At 41.1% G+C, this 19,278-nt stretch overlaps 1 protein-coding gene across 1 annotated transcript; it reads left to right on the top strand.

Moving 5' to 3' along the window:
- Nucleotides 1-9,354: 9,354 nt before the first annotated feature.
- Nucleotides 9,355-17,970, top strand: LOC108493688 (peptidyl-prolyl cis-trans isomerase C-like). The gene is made up of 5 exons (XM_017807382.1): nt 9,355-9,484; nt 13,620-13,733; nt 14,220-14,313; nt 15,924-16,108; nt 17,407-17,970. Exons 1-5 carry the CDS (start codon nt 9,377-9,379, stop codon nt 17,533-17,535), a joined length of 630 nt encoding a protein of 209 aa, XP_017662871.1. The 5' UTR covers nt 9,355-9,376; the 3' UTR covers nt 17,536-17,970.
- Nucleotides 17,971-19,278: the final 1,308 nt, after the last annotated feature.

The raw sequence follows: 19,278 nt of genomic DNA, 5'->3' as shown, positions 1-19,278 counted from the left end.
TGGTGCTCTGGCTGCCATAGCATCAGCACTGTCTCTCCAACATTCTACCTCCCTCAACTGCGAGAAACTAGTAGGTGTACTGAAACCCTCATTCCCAGGAAGTGGCTGGATATTGTCTGCAGATGAGAAGTAGAGAATTAATCTTTTGTTTTCCTTTGCTTCTGTGCACAGTCTTTCCTTCTGTTTTATTAAACTGCCCTTATCTTAACCCATAAGTTTTTTTTCCACCTTATTTTCTACCCTTTCATCCTGCTGAGAAGGGCATTGACAGAGTGGCTTGATGAGCATTTTGTACCCAGTCATGGTCAACCTACCACACAAAAGGGTCCTATTGTCATCAGTGCAGCTCTCCAACACCAAGAATCATAATTATTTCCAAATTACCTAGAGTTTCTCTACCAAAAATAACACACTCATGCTACCATTCATTACAAGCACTACAAAAAAAGTCTATGATAAAATATAAGGGTGACTGCTATAATAAGTTATGGGCATAAAATGTAGAATTTGCAATTTCCTATAAAGTAAATTACTTAGAAAAAGGAGAATCAACTTAGCATAGACAATGGTAAGGGAAAGAAGAATGGTGTTAATTGGCACTTGTTAATGTTGCAAAAACCCCACAAACATCACTAAAATGTCACTATGTGCAGAGTTATTGCATAATGCTCATCAGAGTACCACTTTTTTTTTTTTTTTTCAAGTGGGAGAAACCGTCACACTTTCCTAGATACTGTGACATGGAAATTCTTAATGAGGATCGGTGTACAGTGTGAGTGACTGTAACACTGTACAAAAAAAAGATATTAAGTAAAAACACCACTATATATACTTGCTAACAGCATTAACAATTTAATGCTCATCTTGTAAGCAGGACAAGCATCTTTCCTAGATCCTTGCATAATTCTGGCAGATCCTGTAGATCCTTAGAAATTTGATCTCTGATTGATAACATCTACAAGAACAATATTACAGCTCTAATAAAGTATTTACTTCAGTGTATATTGTTATAAAGACCTGAAACATGCAACGAATGGTGTGGTATCTAAGTCAAGTGTGTGCTGTTAATTGTATATAGAGGAATAGCATCTCAATCAAAGTTAAAATAAATATGGAGGTAAAGAACCGGACATAGATTTTTATAGGTAGCTTAAGATATCGTTTTTACATAGTGTAGTCTGTCAGATAGTAAATTAATACATCTTTTCAGTAACACTGCATCTTAATGATTAGAAACCAGAAAGAAACTAGATAGATGAGGTCCTTGACCAGACAATACTTTTAGCGGGTAATAGCTATGCAGAACTTCAGGGACATTGAAATTACACATAACTTTTTTCTCTGTATCTTCTAACCCATATTTCCTGTACTAATGAGGCCAGCTTTGTTCTTCTGTCAGCACAGCAGGCTCTAGAGTGAGTTGGAGAGAGAAATATCATGTATCCTCACCTTTCACTCATCTTGAAACAAACCATCAACATATTTTTCTCCATTTAAAACCATTCTGGCAGTAGCTTTCTCCGTTGATCTAGATACTCAGAACTTTTCTAAAATTATCCGTTTTCATATAAAATCTCTCTAAATATCCAACCGCTTTCATTATGATTTGTAAAGGAAAAACTCTTGTACTTGTCATTGTCACTTTCCTTTTGAACAGCTGCAAGTTTCATTTTCCCTCTTGATTACTACTACAATCTAATCCGCTATTTGTAAGGTGAGGACCCAGCCCATCCACATGCCTTAGCAATGCAGAGTGTGTTCATCATCTTATTTCTGGGTTGCTATTTATCTCCTAAACAATTAATGAGCTTTCACTGTTTCACTCTTTCCTTCTTTCCCTGCCTTTACCTTGGTCCCCTCCTCCATCATCACCACCAATAATAATAATTGAAAATCTCACATGAAAACAACAAATCCATATAAAATTTTCACCACAGTCACGTGAAGGGATGCTACTTTTTCAGTTTCTCATTTTCATTTTTAAGGATGGAATTATGTTTTTTCTTAAGAGCCAAGAGATCCGGGCTGTATATTCTGATTTGCACCTCTGGTTATTATCAGGCTAGAAGTATCGATTACTGGAACTTAAATTTATTGACAAAGGCATTCTTTTCAAACACCTATGTACTTTCCTTTAGGTGTGAGTAGTTCCATGCAAGAGAGACCACAGCCATAGTTAAGGGATGTGCCACAGTGCTCGGAGAACTATGATCTTTATTGCAAGTAATAACCAGAGAAAGAAAAAAAAAAAGGAATTTTAGGATGCTATGCAGTTTTAGATTTTTTCCCCCCCTCCTCAGTTTTAGCATTTTTGCCTTGAAAAAAAAAAAGAAATCTGATACTACATTTTCTTACAGCCAGGCTTTACTGCTAGTTCTTAAATTTTCCCCTAAGAGATCTTATGCAACCGCAGATGCTATGAAAAACAGGCTTTAAATGAAGGACTATGTGCTAAATGCTCACTGCAGTGAGATGTGCAATTACAGATAGCTCTGATATCCTGTAAACATATGTGCTCAAAATGGTGCTGGCTCCAGCTGCACTATTTTGAAAACACATTGCTGGTATCACCTAAATAAATGCTTTGACCATTAGAGTGGAAAGGGTGACACTTCAGATTGTGTTTGGATACAAAATTTAAAAAGCTTAAAAACTATTCACCAAAAGGAAGACACTTATCCGGAGCATAGGACACATTTATTTTGCATAAGTGCACCAGATGACAGGAGAAGTATAAGCCATTTTACAAGTGGTTTAATAGAAGAGACAGCACATACAATACACTCCATCTTTCTGAAGTCACATAAAGGAAAAGACAAAAAAATACAAACAAAACTCCCCATAAACCTCTTTCTTCATTATTCATGAAGACCATATACAGTGACTTACAATTTGTGGACCTTAAGTTGTTTTTTTTAACTGTGGTATCTTAGAACCATATGTAATCACAATGGCCTTGATATTTCATGGCTTTTAACCATTTTATAATTCAGCAGTGGTGGCATTTCTGAGTCTTTATGGGATTAAAGTTTGGCTTTAAACATATGACTTGATTCTGCCAGTGATACATTAAAAACCCAACACAAGTAACACAATGGCAATGTGAAACTGTATGGACAAATATCAACCCTGGGAGGGATGATACACTTTCAGTGATTCAGGCTTGAGAATCAAAAACCCATTTCAAAGTGAGAAACTAAAAATAAAAGCTCAGTTAGAGCACCCTTACAGGACACAGTGCTTACTCCAAGTTTTATCCTGGCAGCTGTCAAGCAGTTAACATCAATGAAAGTGCCTATAGAACCATCAAACATTATTATTACATATATCATGGCCAGAATTCTTTTTACCTGTATAACATGACATACTAGAGCAATTTGGATATGAAATATTTCTGTATCACTACAATAAATCATAGCTCATGTCATGCCACAGTGCTGAAGGCAAGTGCTAGAATTACTGCCAATGGTAGTACTACGAGAAATCAAAATCTGTCAAATGCTATATTCTCAATAGATGTCTCTTCTGCACCCATTCTAAATGTTAAAGAGCCCATCAGAAGCAATGAAACATCTCATTACAGACACTATTACTTAAATTGAAGACTGTCAAACAGTTCCAAATTATTTTTTTAAAAGCTTAGTGACTTCAAAAGACAGCAAGCTCCAAAATAATGCATGTCTGCTAGCTCTAAAATACAATGTGTCTTGTGCACCATGTTACAAACGCAAGATAGCCTGAACATATTCTTTGAATGGGCTACATAATTTTTGTCACAATAGCCTCATGTCACTTGATCAACTTTAAAAAGGAAAAAAAAAAAGCAAGAAATGACAAAATGCGCTTATCTGTAGCTTCTACTCACATTTAAGGACAAAGGTAATATTTCAACTGAAAACTACACAGCCGGATGACGCCTGCTCTAATATTTGACCCATGTGGCAAGATTGAAGGAATTGGGGTTGTTTAGTCTACAGAAAAGAAAACTGAAGGGAGAAATGATAACAGTCTTCAAATCAGCTGCACCGAAGAGGTGAACAAATTGTTCACGGCTAGGGAAGATGGAACAGGAAAGAGCAGTTTTCAGTTGCAGAACCTCTACTGATTTTGCACCTTTTTTTCTTTTTTTTTAATATGTGCAAAGCCATAGTGAATTCAGTGTAGTTCTCAGCAGACTGTATCCAGTTTGTGTAAAGAGTTTGCAAAGACCTCCAAAATCTACAAGATAATTATAAATACATAAAGCAGAAAAATAAAGAGTTTGTAACAGGTTTTACATATTGTTCCCTAGTTTCATTGCAAGGATTTCTTTCTTTTCACAGCTAGTATGAAGTCTACTGTTTATCTGGTTTGTGTGTACTTTCAGTTTGAAAGTCATGACATCAAATTCCTGCAAAAAGAACAAGTACTTCTTTCAGCATCAGGAAGAGATTTTCTGTGTAAAATTGAGTTTTCATTGAACATATTAAGTTTCTGTCTCTTTTCAAGATTTCCTCTTTAAACATTGTTTTATCTTCTTCCAAAAATTATTTAGCAGCATCACCAGTGTGCATAAACTTTCCAAGATAATGTAAACCAGATCCTGTCTCATCTTGCTGTTTTTAAATCTCCTCAGTGCTATCAGCCACTCCTTTCATTCTTCCTGCCTTATACTGCCATCTTGTACATGGATGAAACATATTTACACTTCAATAAACAGGGAAGTCGTCCTTGCAAACACCAACATTTTTATTGAGAGAGAGTGAAAGTGAACTCTGGGGGGTAATGTGGCTAGATAGTGCTGTTCAGCATACCTACACCAAATAGGCTCTTCTGTATTAAGGAGTATTAAATCAAGGAGCTGCCCAGACAGACCATTTTTTTTGTTCTCTCCAGCTCCTTGCTTGTTCTTCTGCACCTCATGATTTTAATCACTATACTGGTCTGAATTACTCTGAGACAATACATTCTCATCAGCCAGCACTGGTCTTCTTTCAAATTCAAAACTTAGAATTAGTCATGGCTCCACCTTTTTGCATATTTTTGTCAACATTCACCTAGTGACTTGCATGCAGTTGGAGTATCAAAAATATTCTGTCCCCTTCACTCCAAAACTAAAAATATTTCCTTCAGAGAGCTGAAAAATTTCAACATGCCCCCATATACGTTTCAAGAGGAACTTTCTTCCATTTTCATCATATTCCCCTGAACATCCCAAAGTCTGCATGGTTTCTTGCTTAGTGTGAGGACAATGACTACAGCTTCAGGCCAGACAAATACTGAATATGTAGCTGTAACAAAGGTAAACTGTAGTGACAGGACTTGGGGAATGTCTTCAAACTAAAAGACTAAAAGATTTAAATTAGACTTTAGGATGAAGTTCTTCACTGTGAAGGTGATGAGGCACTGAAACAGTTGTGAAAGCCCAGTCCCTGGAAGTGTTCAAGGTCTTGTTGAGGGAGCTCTCAGCAACTTGGTCTAGTGTGAGGTGTCCCTGCCCACGGCAGGGGAGTTGGAACTGGGTGGTTTTAAGGTCTTCTCTTCCAAACCAAACCATTCTGTAATTCTCTAAAAAGAGACAAAAATGGTAAGTTTACACCTTCTGGGTTTTTACTATTGCTATTTAGGGGATTAGGTACATATGTGGACTGCAAAAGTTTTCTGTGAGTATTTCTGTGAGTATTTTAATCCTTAACTATTTTCTAATATATTTGTACAGAAATACAGACCTTTTATACTTTATTTCCAACTACTGCAACAAATCAGTAAAACTTTGTTACATTTCTGCAGTAAATCTTTACTCCAGAGTTAGTCAAACACCATAATTATGTGTTTGCACTGCATGGAAGGCAGTTGAATTATAATATTAAATTCTTGGTACCTTATCAAACTGGCAGAGAAAATTAACACATAGTTTACTCTGAGTAAACTCTCATACTCACATACTCATTGAATGTGCACTGACATATCAAAGAATCTAGCATAAGAGACAGTAAAGTTTTGGGCCTGTTTTGATGTTGAAAGAAGAATGTGACTGTGAAATATGATGCTCACTAGCAATGGGATCAGAGAAGTGCTTTAGCCATCTCTACAGACATGAATAGTTTTGATTCACTAAAACAAACAGATCTAAATAGCTGCAGGATAAATGTCTTGAACCATGCCCTGAAGCCCCAGAGCCGTCAATAACCACAGTCCTCATGAGCAGGGCTCTGGTAAAGCCTTCAGTTTTACAAAATGCCAGTACACAGATGAGGTGTCAAAGTTAAGCCCTAGATTAGTTCAGGTGGGTCTTTGACTCAGGAAATACAACTGCATGTGTTTTACATCTCTTAAGGAAAGAGGATCTATTTATATCAGTCATCAGTTAAGGAAGGTGATCATTTGGTGTTTCTGCTTATGTGCCATGTAATGTAGAATCAGTAACTGCCACTCTCTGCTTTGCCTGTGAAATTAATTTTTACTACAAGCACCTGATGAGAAATCTCATTGCACTCAGATACACTAGCATAGGCAGTATGTGAGGCAGAACGGAAAAGAGCAGAAAAGTGACATCACCTATGAAAAATATCCTGTGACCAGCCTATATTCAAAAATGGGCATTAGGGTACACCTATGGTATGTTTTAGATTGGATGAGGAATTAATTTGTAATTTTTTTCAACATGCCAACTTACTGTGTTTTGGTTTGTAACACAGGGAGGCCTTTCCATGCCCAAACCACATATCTGTCAAATGAAACTACACCAGAGGATGTGCTTCACAAGCATGTCCAGCACTCTTCAACTGCTAGTATGCATTTGCTCAGCTGGTATGCATTTGATCAGCTGGACAGACCACATGAAAAGCACACAGTGCAGACATTGTCCCTTCATGGCTTGGACAGGTGCACCCTTTCCTGGGAAAATCTGGCTGGATAGCCAGACTCAGAGAGTGGTGGTGAATGGAGGTAGATCCAGCTGGTGGCCGGTCACCAGTTGTATTTCCCAGGGCTCAGTGTTGGTGATAGCCTTGTTCAATATCTTTATCCATGATCTGGACAAGAGGATCAAGTGCACTCTCTGTCAGTTTGCTGATGACACTAAGTTGGGCAGGAGTCTTGATCTGCGGGAAGTTTCTACAGAAGGATATGGACAGGCTGGATCAATGTGCCGAGGCTGATTGTATGAGGTTCAGCAAGGCCAGGTACTGGGTCCTGCATTTGGGCCACAACAACCCTGTGAAGAGCTACAGACTGGGAGAGGAGTGTCTGCAGAGCAGATCAGTGGAAAAGGACTTGGGCATGCTAGTTGACAGTGGCTGAATCTGAGCCAGCAGCGTGTCCAGTTGGCCAAGAAGGCCAAAGGCTTCCGGGCCTGTATCAAAAATTACATGGCCAGAAGGACCAAGAAAGAGATTGACCCTGTGTACTGGGCACTGGTGAGGCCACACCTTAAATCCTATGTTCAGTTCAGCCTCTCACTACAAGAAAGACATTGAGGTACTGGAGTATATTCAGAGAAGGGCAATGAAGGTGGGGAACAGTCTGAAGCACAAATCTCATGTGGAGAGGTTGAGGAAGCTGGGGATGTTCAGCATGGAGAAAAGGAGACTCGGGGAAGACCTTATCGCTCTCTACAGCTACCAGAAAGGAGGTAGTTGCGAGGTGGGGGTCGCCCTCTTCTCCCAAGTAACAAGCCATAGGACAAGAGGAAACATCTTCAAATCGTGCCGGGGAGGTGTAAGTTGGATATTATGAAAACATTTTTCCTGGAAAGGGTTGTCAAGCACTGGAACAGGCTGTCCAGGGAAGTACTTAAATACCCCCCTGGTATTTAAATGACCTTACAGGTCTTTTCCCACCTAAACAATTCTATGATTCTATGGCTATCAAGTCTACTCCTTGTGAACTGAGGCACAGACTCAAGCTGAGAGGTTCAGCAGCAATGACAGTCTACATGCGGCAGTGCAGAGCACATTCTCTCTCGGGCACTGCACCTGAGTTCTGGGCTGGCTTTGCAACCAGCACCAAATGCTCTGCGTAGATGCTATGCCATACACCCAGAAACACAGCGCTGCTGGGTTTAATCCCGAACGTGTTTAAATAAAACACTGCCAGCCTTCTGCTTGCAGCATATCAGTATACATAACTTCTCTTTCCTATGCTGGCACTTGAGAGGCCACAAAATTTCAGTGTATGTACAATTTGCAAAAATTCTAGGGACTGCAGCAGCAACACTGAGACAGGTTACGAATGCAAACAATTTCTGAACAGAAAAAGTAACAAGTCAAAGCCAAAGACAATTTGCCAGGATGGGATCCCTCTTCCCCATATTGGTAGGTCATGGCTTGGGAGAGACATTTGTGTTTGATGAATTCCTTTAGTACTGCTGCTTATTGTTCAAAGCCAGGGATGTTGACATGGGTCCCCAGCAGTGCACTTCCACCACTAACACAAATGAACGCAGAAGCATTACAAGTGCCTCACAGACTCCTGTTTCTACTCAGCACATTAAATACACCAAAGACCAAAATCACAGAATCACAGAATGGGTCAGGTTGTAAAGGACCATAGTGGGGCACCTGGTCCAAGCTCCCCACTTAAGCAAAGTCATCCTAGAGCACAAGGCACAGGATTGCATCCAGATGGTTCTCGAATATCTCCAGTGAGGGAGACTCTACAACCTGTTCCAGTGTGTGGTCACCCACACAGTAAAGAAGTTCTTTTTCATATTCTGCTGGAACTTCCTGCACATCATTTTGTGCTCTTTGTCTCTTGTTGTATTGCTTGACACCACTGAAAAAGCCTAGTTCCATCTTCTTAGCACTTCCCTGCAGATACTTATAGACATTGATGAGGTTCCCCTCTCAGTCATCTCTTCTGGAGGCTGAACAGGCACAGCTCTCTCAGCCTTTCCTTGTAAGAGAGATGTTCCAGTCCCTTAATCACCCTTGTTGCCCTTTGCCAGACCCACTCCAGCAGCTCCATGTCTCTCTTGTACTGAGGAGCCCAGAACTGGACAGAGCACTCAAGGTGCGTGTCACTAGGGGTGAGTAGAAGGGTCACCTAATGGGTTGATCGCTCCCCCAGATGGGTGATCGCTGGCCCGGGATGGGTGAACTCTCCCCCGGGTGGTTGGTCGCTGTCCCGGGATGGGTGAACTCTCCCCCGGGTGGTTGGTCGCTGTCCCGGGATGGGTGAACTCTCCCCCGGGTGGTTGGTCGCTGTCCCGGGATGGGTGAACTCTCCCCCGGGTGGTTGGTCGCTGTCCCGGGATGGGTGAACTCTCCCCCGGGTGGTTGGTCGCTGTCCCGGGATGGATGCCCGCCCTCCCGGCCGCTCCCCGCAGCCCCCCCGCGCTGGGCCGGGCGGAGCCGCTCTGGGCCGGGCGCAGGCGCCGCAGCGCTCACCCAGCGCCATGGCCCGCGGGGCGCCGGCGGCGCTGCTGGGCGCCGCGGCCTGTCTGTGCCTCCTGGCCCCGGCGGCACAGGCCTTCAGGAGGAGGGGACCCAGCGTGACAGCCAAGGTGACTCTCGCCCGCGGCCGGGACGCCTCGGGATCGGTCGGAGCCCCCACGCCGGAGGTGTCCCCGCGGCCGCTGCCGGCGGTGCCGGGGTGGGTGGCGGCCGCCCCGCTTCCACAGTGGGTCCCGCTCCGGCTCCCTCCTTCTCGCGCCGCATCCCGGGCACAGAGGGTTTGGGGAGGCTTTGGACGAACGCCGTAACTTTACCGTTTTATAGGGGTTGGGTTTTTTTTGTTTGATTGGTTTTTTTAGCCCCTCTGGGCATGCCGCCTTTCTGTAGGTGCTGGCACATCGCGGAGTTGGGGCCAGCGAAGCCTCCCTCTGTCTTGCAGAAATGGAAATCTTCACATTCCTTCCCCCACCAGCGCTGCTGCAGCCGCTGCTGCTGCCAGGAGCAGTTCGGAACTGCTGGTGGTACCAGGCTGCCTCAGGCAGGGGCTGTAACCTGGTGGGGCTCGGGGTGTGCAGTGGGTTGTTTTCCCTCCTCCCTGCCCTTTCTGCTGAAACTCTTGGAGCGGGTCTAGCAGAGGTCACAAAATTGATCAGGCGACTGGAGCATCTCTTTTACAAGGAAAGGCTGAGGGAACGACTGAGAGGGACCTCATCAGTGTCCTTAAGTATCTGAAGGGGGGGTGTCAATAGGACGGAGCAAGGCTCTTCTCGGTGGTGCCAAGCAATAGGATGAGGCAACAGGCAGAAACTGGTGCACAGGAAGTTCCACCTGAATATGAGGAAGAACTTCTTTACTGTGGGGCTGCACTGAAACAGATTGCCCAGAGAGGTTGTGGAGTCTCCCTCAATGGAGATATTCAGGAACCATCTGGACACAATCTTCTGTCATGTGCTCTGGTATGGCCTGCTTGAGGACCAGATGTGGACCACTGTGCTCCCTTCCAACCCGACCCATTCTGTGAAATGCTTGGTGTTGAGAGCTGACACTTTATTGCCCCCTTGTTTCCTACTCCCTTGTCATTCCTGCTGGCGACAGGCTTGGACACCCGGTGGCTTGGAGCGTGCTGCCAGCAGAGCCATGGGCAGGGCGTTGGCAAGGCTCCTTCTTAGGCAGGACAGGCTGTGCGCCAGGGGCACGTGTGGCCCTCGCAGATGGTGCTGCCCAAGAGATGAACTCGTGGGCTGTGGTGCCTGCCAGCAGGTGGGGATTCACGTGGTTATTGCAACACACCAGCATCTCTTTCCAAAAAGTATTTGCTTGGTGCAGGAGATGGGATGTCTCATCCAACTTTGGACAAAGCAGAGATTATGTGTTTTTGCCCCCAAGTACCTTTTCACCTAGACTCGAGACAATGCTCGCAAAGACACCTGCAGTCATGAAAATGTAACAGGGCAGGACAGGGGCAGAGCTGTTTCCTCTGGCATGGCTTAGCTAAGTCACGGACTGTGCCTGTGTCTCTGAACTTCATTGCCATTGGTGTCTACAGCTGCTTGCAGTTTCATTACTATGGACTTCTAGACCACAGATTTGATTTCTGAGTTTGATAAATTTAATACACTTTTACCTCCAGGTAATCTTCTGGCAATATATTCCAGTTTAGTTGTGCATAAAGTATTTTCCTTCATCAGAACTGCCTGGGATATTATATTCCCTTTTCTGATTGTTGTGGCACATCAGGAATCTCAGCTGCCAATTTTCCTTGTCTTAGGCAGTGGTAATTTTATGAAGCTCATCAAATCACACCAGCTTGCATATAATCTTTCTTCATATAAAAGGTATTCCATATCTTTTGAGCATCTGTTCTGCTCATTTTTCTACAATTTTTAAGGTTGGTTTTATCATTCTGCAGTAGAGAAGCCAGAACTACATGCAGCACTCAGGGTGTGAACACACAGTACAGAGGTATGCAATGGTGTAATTATGCTCATCTCCTGTCTGTATCCATTTTTAATTATTTCTAACATTCTTCTCTGACCTTCACAAGCCAAATTTTTCATTAAACTGCTCAAGGTGACTCCAGATGTCATTTTTGAGTGGTAGCCAATTTTGGACCCCTTGTTGTGGCTGTATACCGTATAGAGTATTTTTGCATTTATCAGGAGTTCATTTGTCATTATATTACCTGGTCTCTAAGAATCATGAGCTTATCCTTTCACAGTCAGCCTTTTTATTTTTTCTGAATGATTGAATACTCTTGTCCAATACTTTCTTTCAATTAGATGTATACCATCTTGTGTAAGTTATATATGAATATGTTAATGAGAACCAGCCACCCTTACTGGTGTGTTCTTTTTTCATTTCAGTCTTGAAATTCTTGACAAGCAAATTGTAAATAAGATTAAATATTTATATAAATAGTAATAAGACTGAAAATTTATGTTTGTTTCAGAGTTTTTGGTGAAGAATCTGTCAGCTGTTTTTTGAGATTTGAAAGTGCTGTGTTGCCCAGCTCACTAGTGTCTACATGCTTATTGACTTTTCAGAGAACTTGAGGAAATATGCTTAAGAGAACATGGCTTTTCTATGCAGAAATAGTGTGTAGGACTACCAAATACTTCTGTACTTGATTTTGTGGCCAGAAATATGCACAGATACATAATGTGGTGCATAATTAAAAAGCTCATAGATTTCAAAAAATCACCAAGCGTGTAAAGCAGGTTTGTGGTGTGCTAACAGGAAGCCAGGAACTTGCTGTTTTTTCTCAAATGCAGAATAAGCTGAAGCAATGCTCTTTGGAAGTACTGGGTTTACTGCCTAGGCAAGCAGCAGTGCCATGTATGATGCTTTCTGTTGAGCTGGGTTTACAACATGTGATGGACTTGTCTCTGTCTGCTCTGTGAAAGTGCTGATGTTACTGATATCTGGGGTGATCATTTGGTAGCCTCAGTTGTGATAGTTATATATCTGCTTATGTATTTCAGGCAGTCCTACTAGAACAACATTTTCAGGCATAATAGGCTGCGTTTAGAAAACGTAGGCAGGCAATACCCCTTACCTAGGTAACCCTGGCAGCAAAATTCAGAGAGGCTTGTAAAAATGTTAAAAAGTTAGTGAAAGTGTGCTGTTAGTACTTTAGGAGCTACACATCTAAGGAGTATGTTATTAAGTGCCAAGGAAATGAATGAGGTGTATCAAAAAGAATTTTATTTTCTTTATAGTGCTTTTATAGCATTAGCCAAAAGTTCAACAGTCAAAACCACATGGAAGATCAAGAAACGGTAGAAATGTTTAGTAGGAGAGCGTGAAAGAGGCATTCACGTTGGAGAGACTGTGGCCATTTATTATCATTATTGGACTAATTTTTTAGCATTGCAGACAAGTAATACTTGGTTGAGTGCCACAAGGAACAGCAAATACCACATCATAGGAATACACATTGCTGTTTCCTAGAAGCTGTAATAGCCTTTATGTAACTTTTTCAGAACTTCAAAATGCCTCATTTCCTGACAGCTGTTCCTGTTTTCAGTAATTATTGGAACATTCTTGCATGTTCAAATAGGCATTCATAGATTCTGAACTATAAAAAAATGCCTTATAACTCTTTTGAGCTTGCTTTTCAGCAGCATATACATTGAAGCTTTCAGGCATTCAGCTGAATAATTTGGCCTGGTTATTTATCTGTCAGGTTTGAATTCATATTTAGGAAAGTGATGACTTGCTTGAGCCATAGGATTTTCTTTCCACTGTTTGTCAATTTAAAGAAATTTAAGCTTTTGTCTATACTTATTCACATACAGGAGATGAAGGAAGATTATGAGTGGATAGCAAACTATCATTTGTGGGGAGTGTCAGTACTATAATTCCTTGTTATTTTTCACCACACGGGAATAGCATCATTGTTCTTCCTAACTTTCATATTTCATCTTTTCCATACAGCTTTAAAGACATGCATGTCTGGGAAAAATCTTCAACACTACCTTCAAACTTCTGATACAGCAGTCCCACCAACCTTTAAAAGCAGTAAGAATCAAAACATAGAGTCACCAGTTCTCAAAAAGTTTTCTGCATAATCCGATTTTGGTGGCTCCGAAAGGATTTTTCTCAAACAGCATCCTTAGGAATCAGAGGATACTATTGATACAGAACAGGCAGAAGTAGTTCCTTACCACCTGATGCTTTGAAAAGCTTGGTTGTTTGTTGCATTCACATTTGTATCACTTTTGTTCTCTTCACAAAAATATTCAGGTGTTCTTTGATGTGAAGATTGGAGACAAAGATGTGGGCAGAATTGTAATTGGATTGTTTGGAAAAGTTGTCCCAAAGACCGTGGAAAACTTCATTGCGTTGGCAACTGGAGAAGTACGTTTGTGGTTTTCTTCCACTGTGTGCTCACTTAGTTTTGGATTGGGAAGGCAATGTGCGTTTAATGCTGTTTCAGTTGTGAACTGTTGATCTTATTTCACTGGAGACTGTGGAAGAGTGCCATCCCCAAGGCTGTGCACTGGTGTGTGTCTTACCAGGTCCTTGGTTCACAAGATGTAATTATGAGATGCTGGATATCACCATCGCCATCTGTCCCTGCCTTGTAGGTCTAGCATGTAAAGTTACTGTGGTCAGATACCAGTGAAGTAAAGACAATGGTGTTGATCACCTGAATAATACCTGCTTTGTGGCAGTGCAGTCCAGCTGCATTCATCTGCACCTCAGTTTAATGTGTTTCTTGTCAGTATTATATCTGTTCGTGCTATATTTTATGAAATCTAGCCATTCACAACTTGTGTATTTCCATATGAACTGTAAGAACTGGATGTTATATTCATTTAAAGAATTATTTCATTTTCTTAGAGAGGATATGGATACAAAGGAAGTAAATTCCATCGTGTGATCAAAGACTTCATGATTCAAGGAGGAGACTTTACAGTAGGAGATGGATCAGGAGGTAACATGCTTAGTATCTTCCAGGTTCCCTTTCTTTGTTAGAATGTCTGCTGAAAAGACGGGCAAAACAGCATATTCCCTCATTCTTTCAGCTCACATAAATGAAAAAAAAACAACAAACCACATTTGTTTTAGAGCATTTAGTACTTTTCCAAGCATCTTGGAACATAAGATGCATTTATTTGGATTATCTGATTATAAGTATGTGTAGCTCTTCCTTTGTCCTCAATTTTTGCAGATAGCTCTTTTCTGTCTGTGACTTGTCCCCCTTCAAGAAGCATGGCTTTGTGTGCTGGGCTGGAGCCACGTGACCAGCTGAGCTGCTCCTACAACTTACCGTCTCCAAAAGATGGATGTCTCCACCCTTCCCCTGCTCTGGCTTTGTGACAGCGCTCCCTGGTTGCATGTGGTGAAACAGTGAAAAAGCGCGTAGAGGGAAGGCAGGTAGGGAAGGAGGAGGCCGTCCTTGCTGCCCTCAGCTCAGCCAGGTCTGAGGAACCTTCTGAAATGTGCTGCGAGAGGGAATTTCAACACAGGGAGAGAAAAATTAGAAAATGAGGGTCACGCCCTCTCCTTTTTTTTCTCTTACCGGAATTGAAACCACAAACTCATTGGTGGTATGAGTCCTGGCTGTGTGTATCAGTTCTCCCTCCTGAGCCCCCAGGAAACCAGTTCAGTCCACTGAGGAGACCAATCCCAGCTCAGCATCTCTTGCATTGCATGCACTCTGGCTTCGGATTTCTTCTCTTCCTTGTCATACACGTTATTCGCGTGCTACGAGTTGAACTGTCTGCATACAGTGCAGTGATTTCCCTGCTGGGGTAGAATGGAACACACATTCCTCTTCCTTGCAGCCAGCAATGGGGAAGACTAAAATACCAAAGACACAGTTTTAACATTAAAGATAGGCAGTGTTTATTTGCCTGCTGATGCTGTTCATTGGGACAGTATTTGATGGTGTTGGAAGCAATGTCCCTGTTGTGCTAGGCACTGCACAAGTAAAGAATGAGACAGACAGCCTTCTCTTTTCAAAGTGATGGTATTTTAATCATGACTGAAGTGTTTTCTAAATTTATTTTAGAAACATCAAAATCTTTATGTTGTGGTTGTACAAAGCCACACCAAGTATTTTAGTCTAACTTCCATCTGGTCTTCCTTTGTTTCTAAACATGTCTGAAGCAATTTCTTATTAGGAGGGAAAGGTGTAAATACTGAAGTTGTCACAAAACACAGCAGCCTTGCTGTTACTGACCATAATTATGTAAGTTAAATTTGTTGAACAGGATGAAGTATATTATTGTTCAGTGGTGTCTGTAAGCACTGAAGATACTCAGCTTGCTTGTTAAAGTGAAAGGATAAAGCATCATCAGCTTTAACTATTCTCTGCTTATATGGGGTGGTTTAGCTTACTTTTATTTCTTTACAAGCAAATTGGTTTTAGTTATGGAATCACTGATGATGGAACAGTGATGTTGCTGTGCTTACTGAAACAATGAATCTTCAAGTCCTGAATTCATACTTTGTTTTTCCCCTTTTTGAACAAAAAAGGCTTTTTGATTGTTGTTGTTTTTGGGTTTTTTTTTAAGTTTGCTTTCTTATTTTTTGTCATAGGGAGAAGCATCTATGGAGAAAAGTTTCCAGATGAGAACTTCAAGCTCAAACACTATGGAATTGGATGGGTTAGCATGGCTAATTCTGGCCCAGACACCAACGGATCCCAGTTCTTCATCAGTGTGACAAAGCCTTCCTGGTTAGATGGAAAACATGTAGTATTTGGCAAAGTCCTTGATGGAATGGTAAGTTAAAAGTAGTGACAAGGTTAATACAAAAAAATCTGGACGAATTCTGCCACGTTATATCTGTATTACCATAACTTACACGATTGTGGTTCAAAACTGTTGAGTGTGCATCTAATACGTACATGGTAGAAAATGATTGTGAAGAGCTCCAGCTGGACAATTTAGAACTGAAATAGCAAATGCTAACTGCAGAAATGGAAACTTAAATCATGCTTTTGGCTTTCACAGCCCTTGTTTCAGACCACTAGCTACTGAAATACACACTGACACCTTTACAGATTACAAATGGAGTAAGTTCAGGTCCTCCTTTCACTAACACTGTTAGCCATGAAATAACTGTATTTCTGCAAGCTAAAATCTGATTTTGTACATGTGCTAGTTATGGGTAACACTTTCACTGTTAGGGTTTTTAGAAGCATGTGAATATAAAGTATAAAAACACATATATTCAGATCTGTTTAAAAAGAAAAAAAAATCAGTTAATTCTCCGAAACTGTACACAGCTGTAAAACTGATGAAAGGCCAGACAGAATTTTAAGTTTAAAAATGGTACTTTCAACTGAATATATTAGGCTGGTTTTTCTTTTAAATTATTCCCTTTTAATCTTTGTTGTGAAATTAATGGGGAAAACGAGCTTCTGGACAGAACAGTTTTTTGAGGAATTTGAAAATCTCATCAGAACACTTGTCCCCCTCTCCCACATTCATATTGAATTCAATTTTCATGACCTACAGTAGTAGCTGAAAAATTTTGAGAAGAGACTTAGACTAAATTTTAGTTTAGTCAGATTGATGGACAAATATCCAAAGCCAGGTAGTCAATATACCTAACTGAATTTTGTCCTTTAAAAATGCTGGTAACACGCTTAAAATCTGTATGTGTGTGTCATATGCTAAAAGTAAAAGCACTAAGCAGGAAGCACAGTTATGCTGTACAGTTAGAAATTATCCTTACAGTTAGATTATCCTTTCTGTATGTGCTAGAACCCTGTATGTGCTGGGTGGGTCAGCCCAGCACTTGCCCCTTCATAATGCTTTTGTTGGCTCAAAGTTCTTCTAGAGGACAAACAGCCTTCCCTGTCGACTGTGTGTGAGTTGCAGAGTGGCATAACTATTAATGTGGGGGAAAAAAAGCATGTGGGAATTCAGCAGGGTAAAGGTCTTTGTTCATAAGTTGGTTAATAAACAGCAATGCTGCGAGCACTTAGTTGTTTATGTGCTACCAGACTTCAGCCACTGGAGTTTCCTTGGCTAAACTGAACTCTTCTATTTGTTTGTTTGTTTCTGTTTAACAGTCTGTGGTGCACTCCATTGAACTCCAGCAGACAGATGAGCATGACCAGCCCCTTCAGGACTGTGTGATTGTGAATAGTGGCAAAATAGCTGTAAAGGAACCATTTGTAGTTGAAGTAGATGACTGGTGAGATCAACAGTCAGAAAGAAAAGTAAAACTTAATCATTTTTCTTTAACACTTGTTTTTGACTGAACTCCACTGTCCATTCAGTTTTCTCCTCGAAACATATGAGGCTACATTTAGGCAGTACTTAGCATTTGCCAAATACATAAAAGATATGACCATTTCTATAACAACCTGATGGAGCTTTCACTCCTTGAAATTCAAGACATACCCCACTAAATTCTAGATCTTGCAGAAAAAGTCTTTCATGAAAAAGTATAGCAGTAATTCTATTTTTCTCAAGGCTTAAAACAAAATCCTTTGTTTTCTTTGGAAATTTTAGCCATATTTGTTTCCATCTTTTCAACTGAAAATATGTTCTGTAACACTACCAGCATTTTTAAAAATTAAAAAAAAAGTAAAATACATAAGTGTTTTGAATAAATAATCTTTGATTTCAAATAAATATTTGAAACTCTTTTTTTTCTCCCCCCCCTCAGTCTTTTTTGTCATCTCAGTTGATTCTGCAAAATATGCAGGGGGTTCTGCTTTCCAGAAGTACGGTTACAAGGTTAGAGCACGGATGGTAAATTTACCTAATCTTAACATGTCAGATAAAGTCCCTGCTGTCTTTCAAAGAGCCACTGTATTCAGATACCATTCTGTAATCAAGAAAGAGCAGCTTTTCTGTCTGTTATTCAATAAGATAATCAGTTAGAAACTGATGAAAATAGGAGAGTCCTTGTTTTATAGCATGGTGAATTTTGTAACCTAGCTGATGTTACTTATTAGAAAGCTCGTGCCTTTTTTTTTTTTTTAAGTTTTGCTGTAGGTCAGAGATGCAACTTTAAGTTCATTATTTTTGTCATGCTTTGTAAGTAACTTTTAAGCTGACAACTTAACTGGTAGCTTTTAAACAAGGTCAGTGTAAGGTAACACTTTGAGACACCTATGTCAATTAAGTTCTTTAACAAGTTACATAATACTCTACAGGACAAGAGATGGGGATTTTTTTCTTTTGAGTTGACAGTGTTTTAGAACTTGACACAGAAGAGCCAATGCCAAATTTCATGAAGGACTCATCCCCCTGTGCAGCAGACAGCGCACCACCCTCTTTGTTGTGACTAGTTTCCTGAAGCATGTCCTGGAGTCCATGTGAGATATCCAGACTTTCAGTGGTGCAGAGTAGGAGCTACAGAACAGAGCTTGTACCTACTGACATTCCATCTGCAAGGAAATGGGAAACTGTTGGCAGGGATTTATCCAATGTCTTCCTGACATGTACTTTGCAGTTACAGGGATGCTCCTGGTTCATCATCCACAGCTCCGGGGCCTCTCCTGAGGGTAAATACTGACACTTCTTTTCAGAGACCTGTGAAAGGATTACTGTCCTCTTTAAACAGAGCTAGAGGAGAACTTGGCAAGGGCTCCTAAATTTGCCTAGTGCTAGGCAATCAAGATGTCCCTTTTACCCATGCAAGTTTTTCTTTCTACTAACTGTTTAAAGTAAAATTCTCTGAAAAGCAGCACTGGTAAGCAGGGTTAGGAAGTAGGAGCAAGAATGCCTCAAGACTCCCTTGCCCAAATAGCTTTCTGCTAGTAGCTGAAAGCTTTCCTGGAGGTTGATCCTGCAGACAGCATAGAGTTCTGCTACCTGAACAAGTGCTGTAGTCACAGGCCTGCCTTTTGTCCAAGTGCCAGCCTTTCACTCTCCCCAGGTGGCTTCCAAACACATTTAGTAGTCAGAGGAGGCAACCCTCATGTCAGGCT

Source organism: Lepidothrix coronata, unplaced genomic scaffold (genome assembly GCF_001604755.1).
Source record: "Lepidothrix coronata isolate B3197 unplaced genomic scaffold, Lepidothrix_coronata-1.0 Scaffold18, whole genome shotgun sequence".
Lineage (NCBI taxonomy): Eukaryota > Metazoa > Chordata > Aves > Passeriformes > Pipridae > Lepidothrix > Lepidothrix coronata.
Note: the sequence above shows the minus strand (reverse complement) of the source record. Positions and strands in the feature narration are given on the sequence as shown.

Bases quoted from the DNA above. Each gene is read 5' to 3' on its own strand.
- LOC108493688 (XM_017807382.1), top strand. From the start codon at position 9,377: ATGGCCCGCGGGGCGCCGGCGGCGCTGCTGGGCGCCGCGGCCTGTCTG. The intron at 13,734-14,219 runs GTACGTTTGTGG...TCATTTTCTTAG, and splicing joins TTGCGTTGGCAACTGGAGAA to AGAGGATATGGATACAAAGG. The intron at 16,109-17,406 runs GTAAGTTAAAAG...TCTGTTTAACAG, and splicing joins GCAAAGTCCTTGATGGAATG to TCTGTGGTGCACTCCATTGA.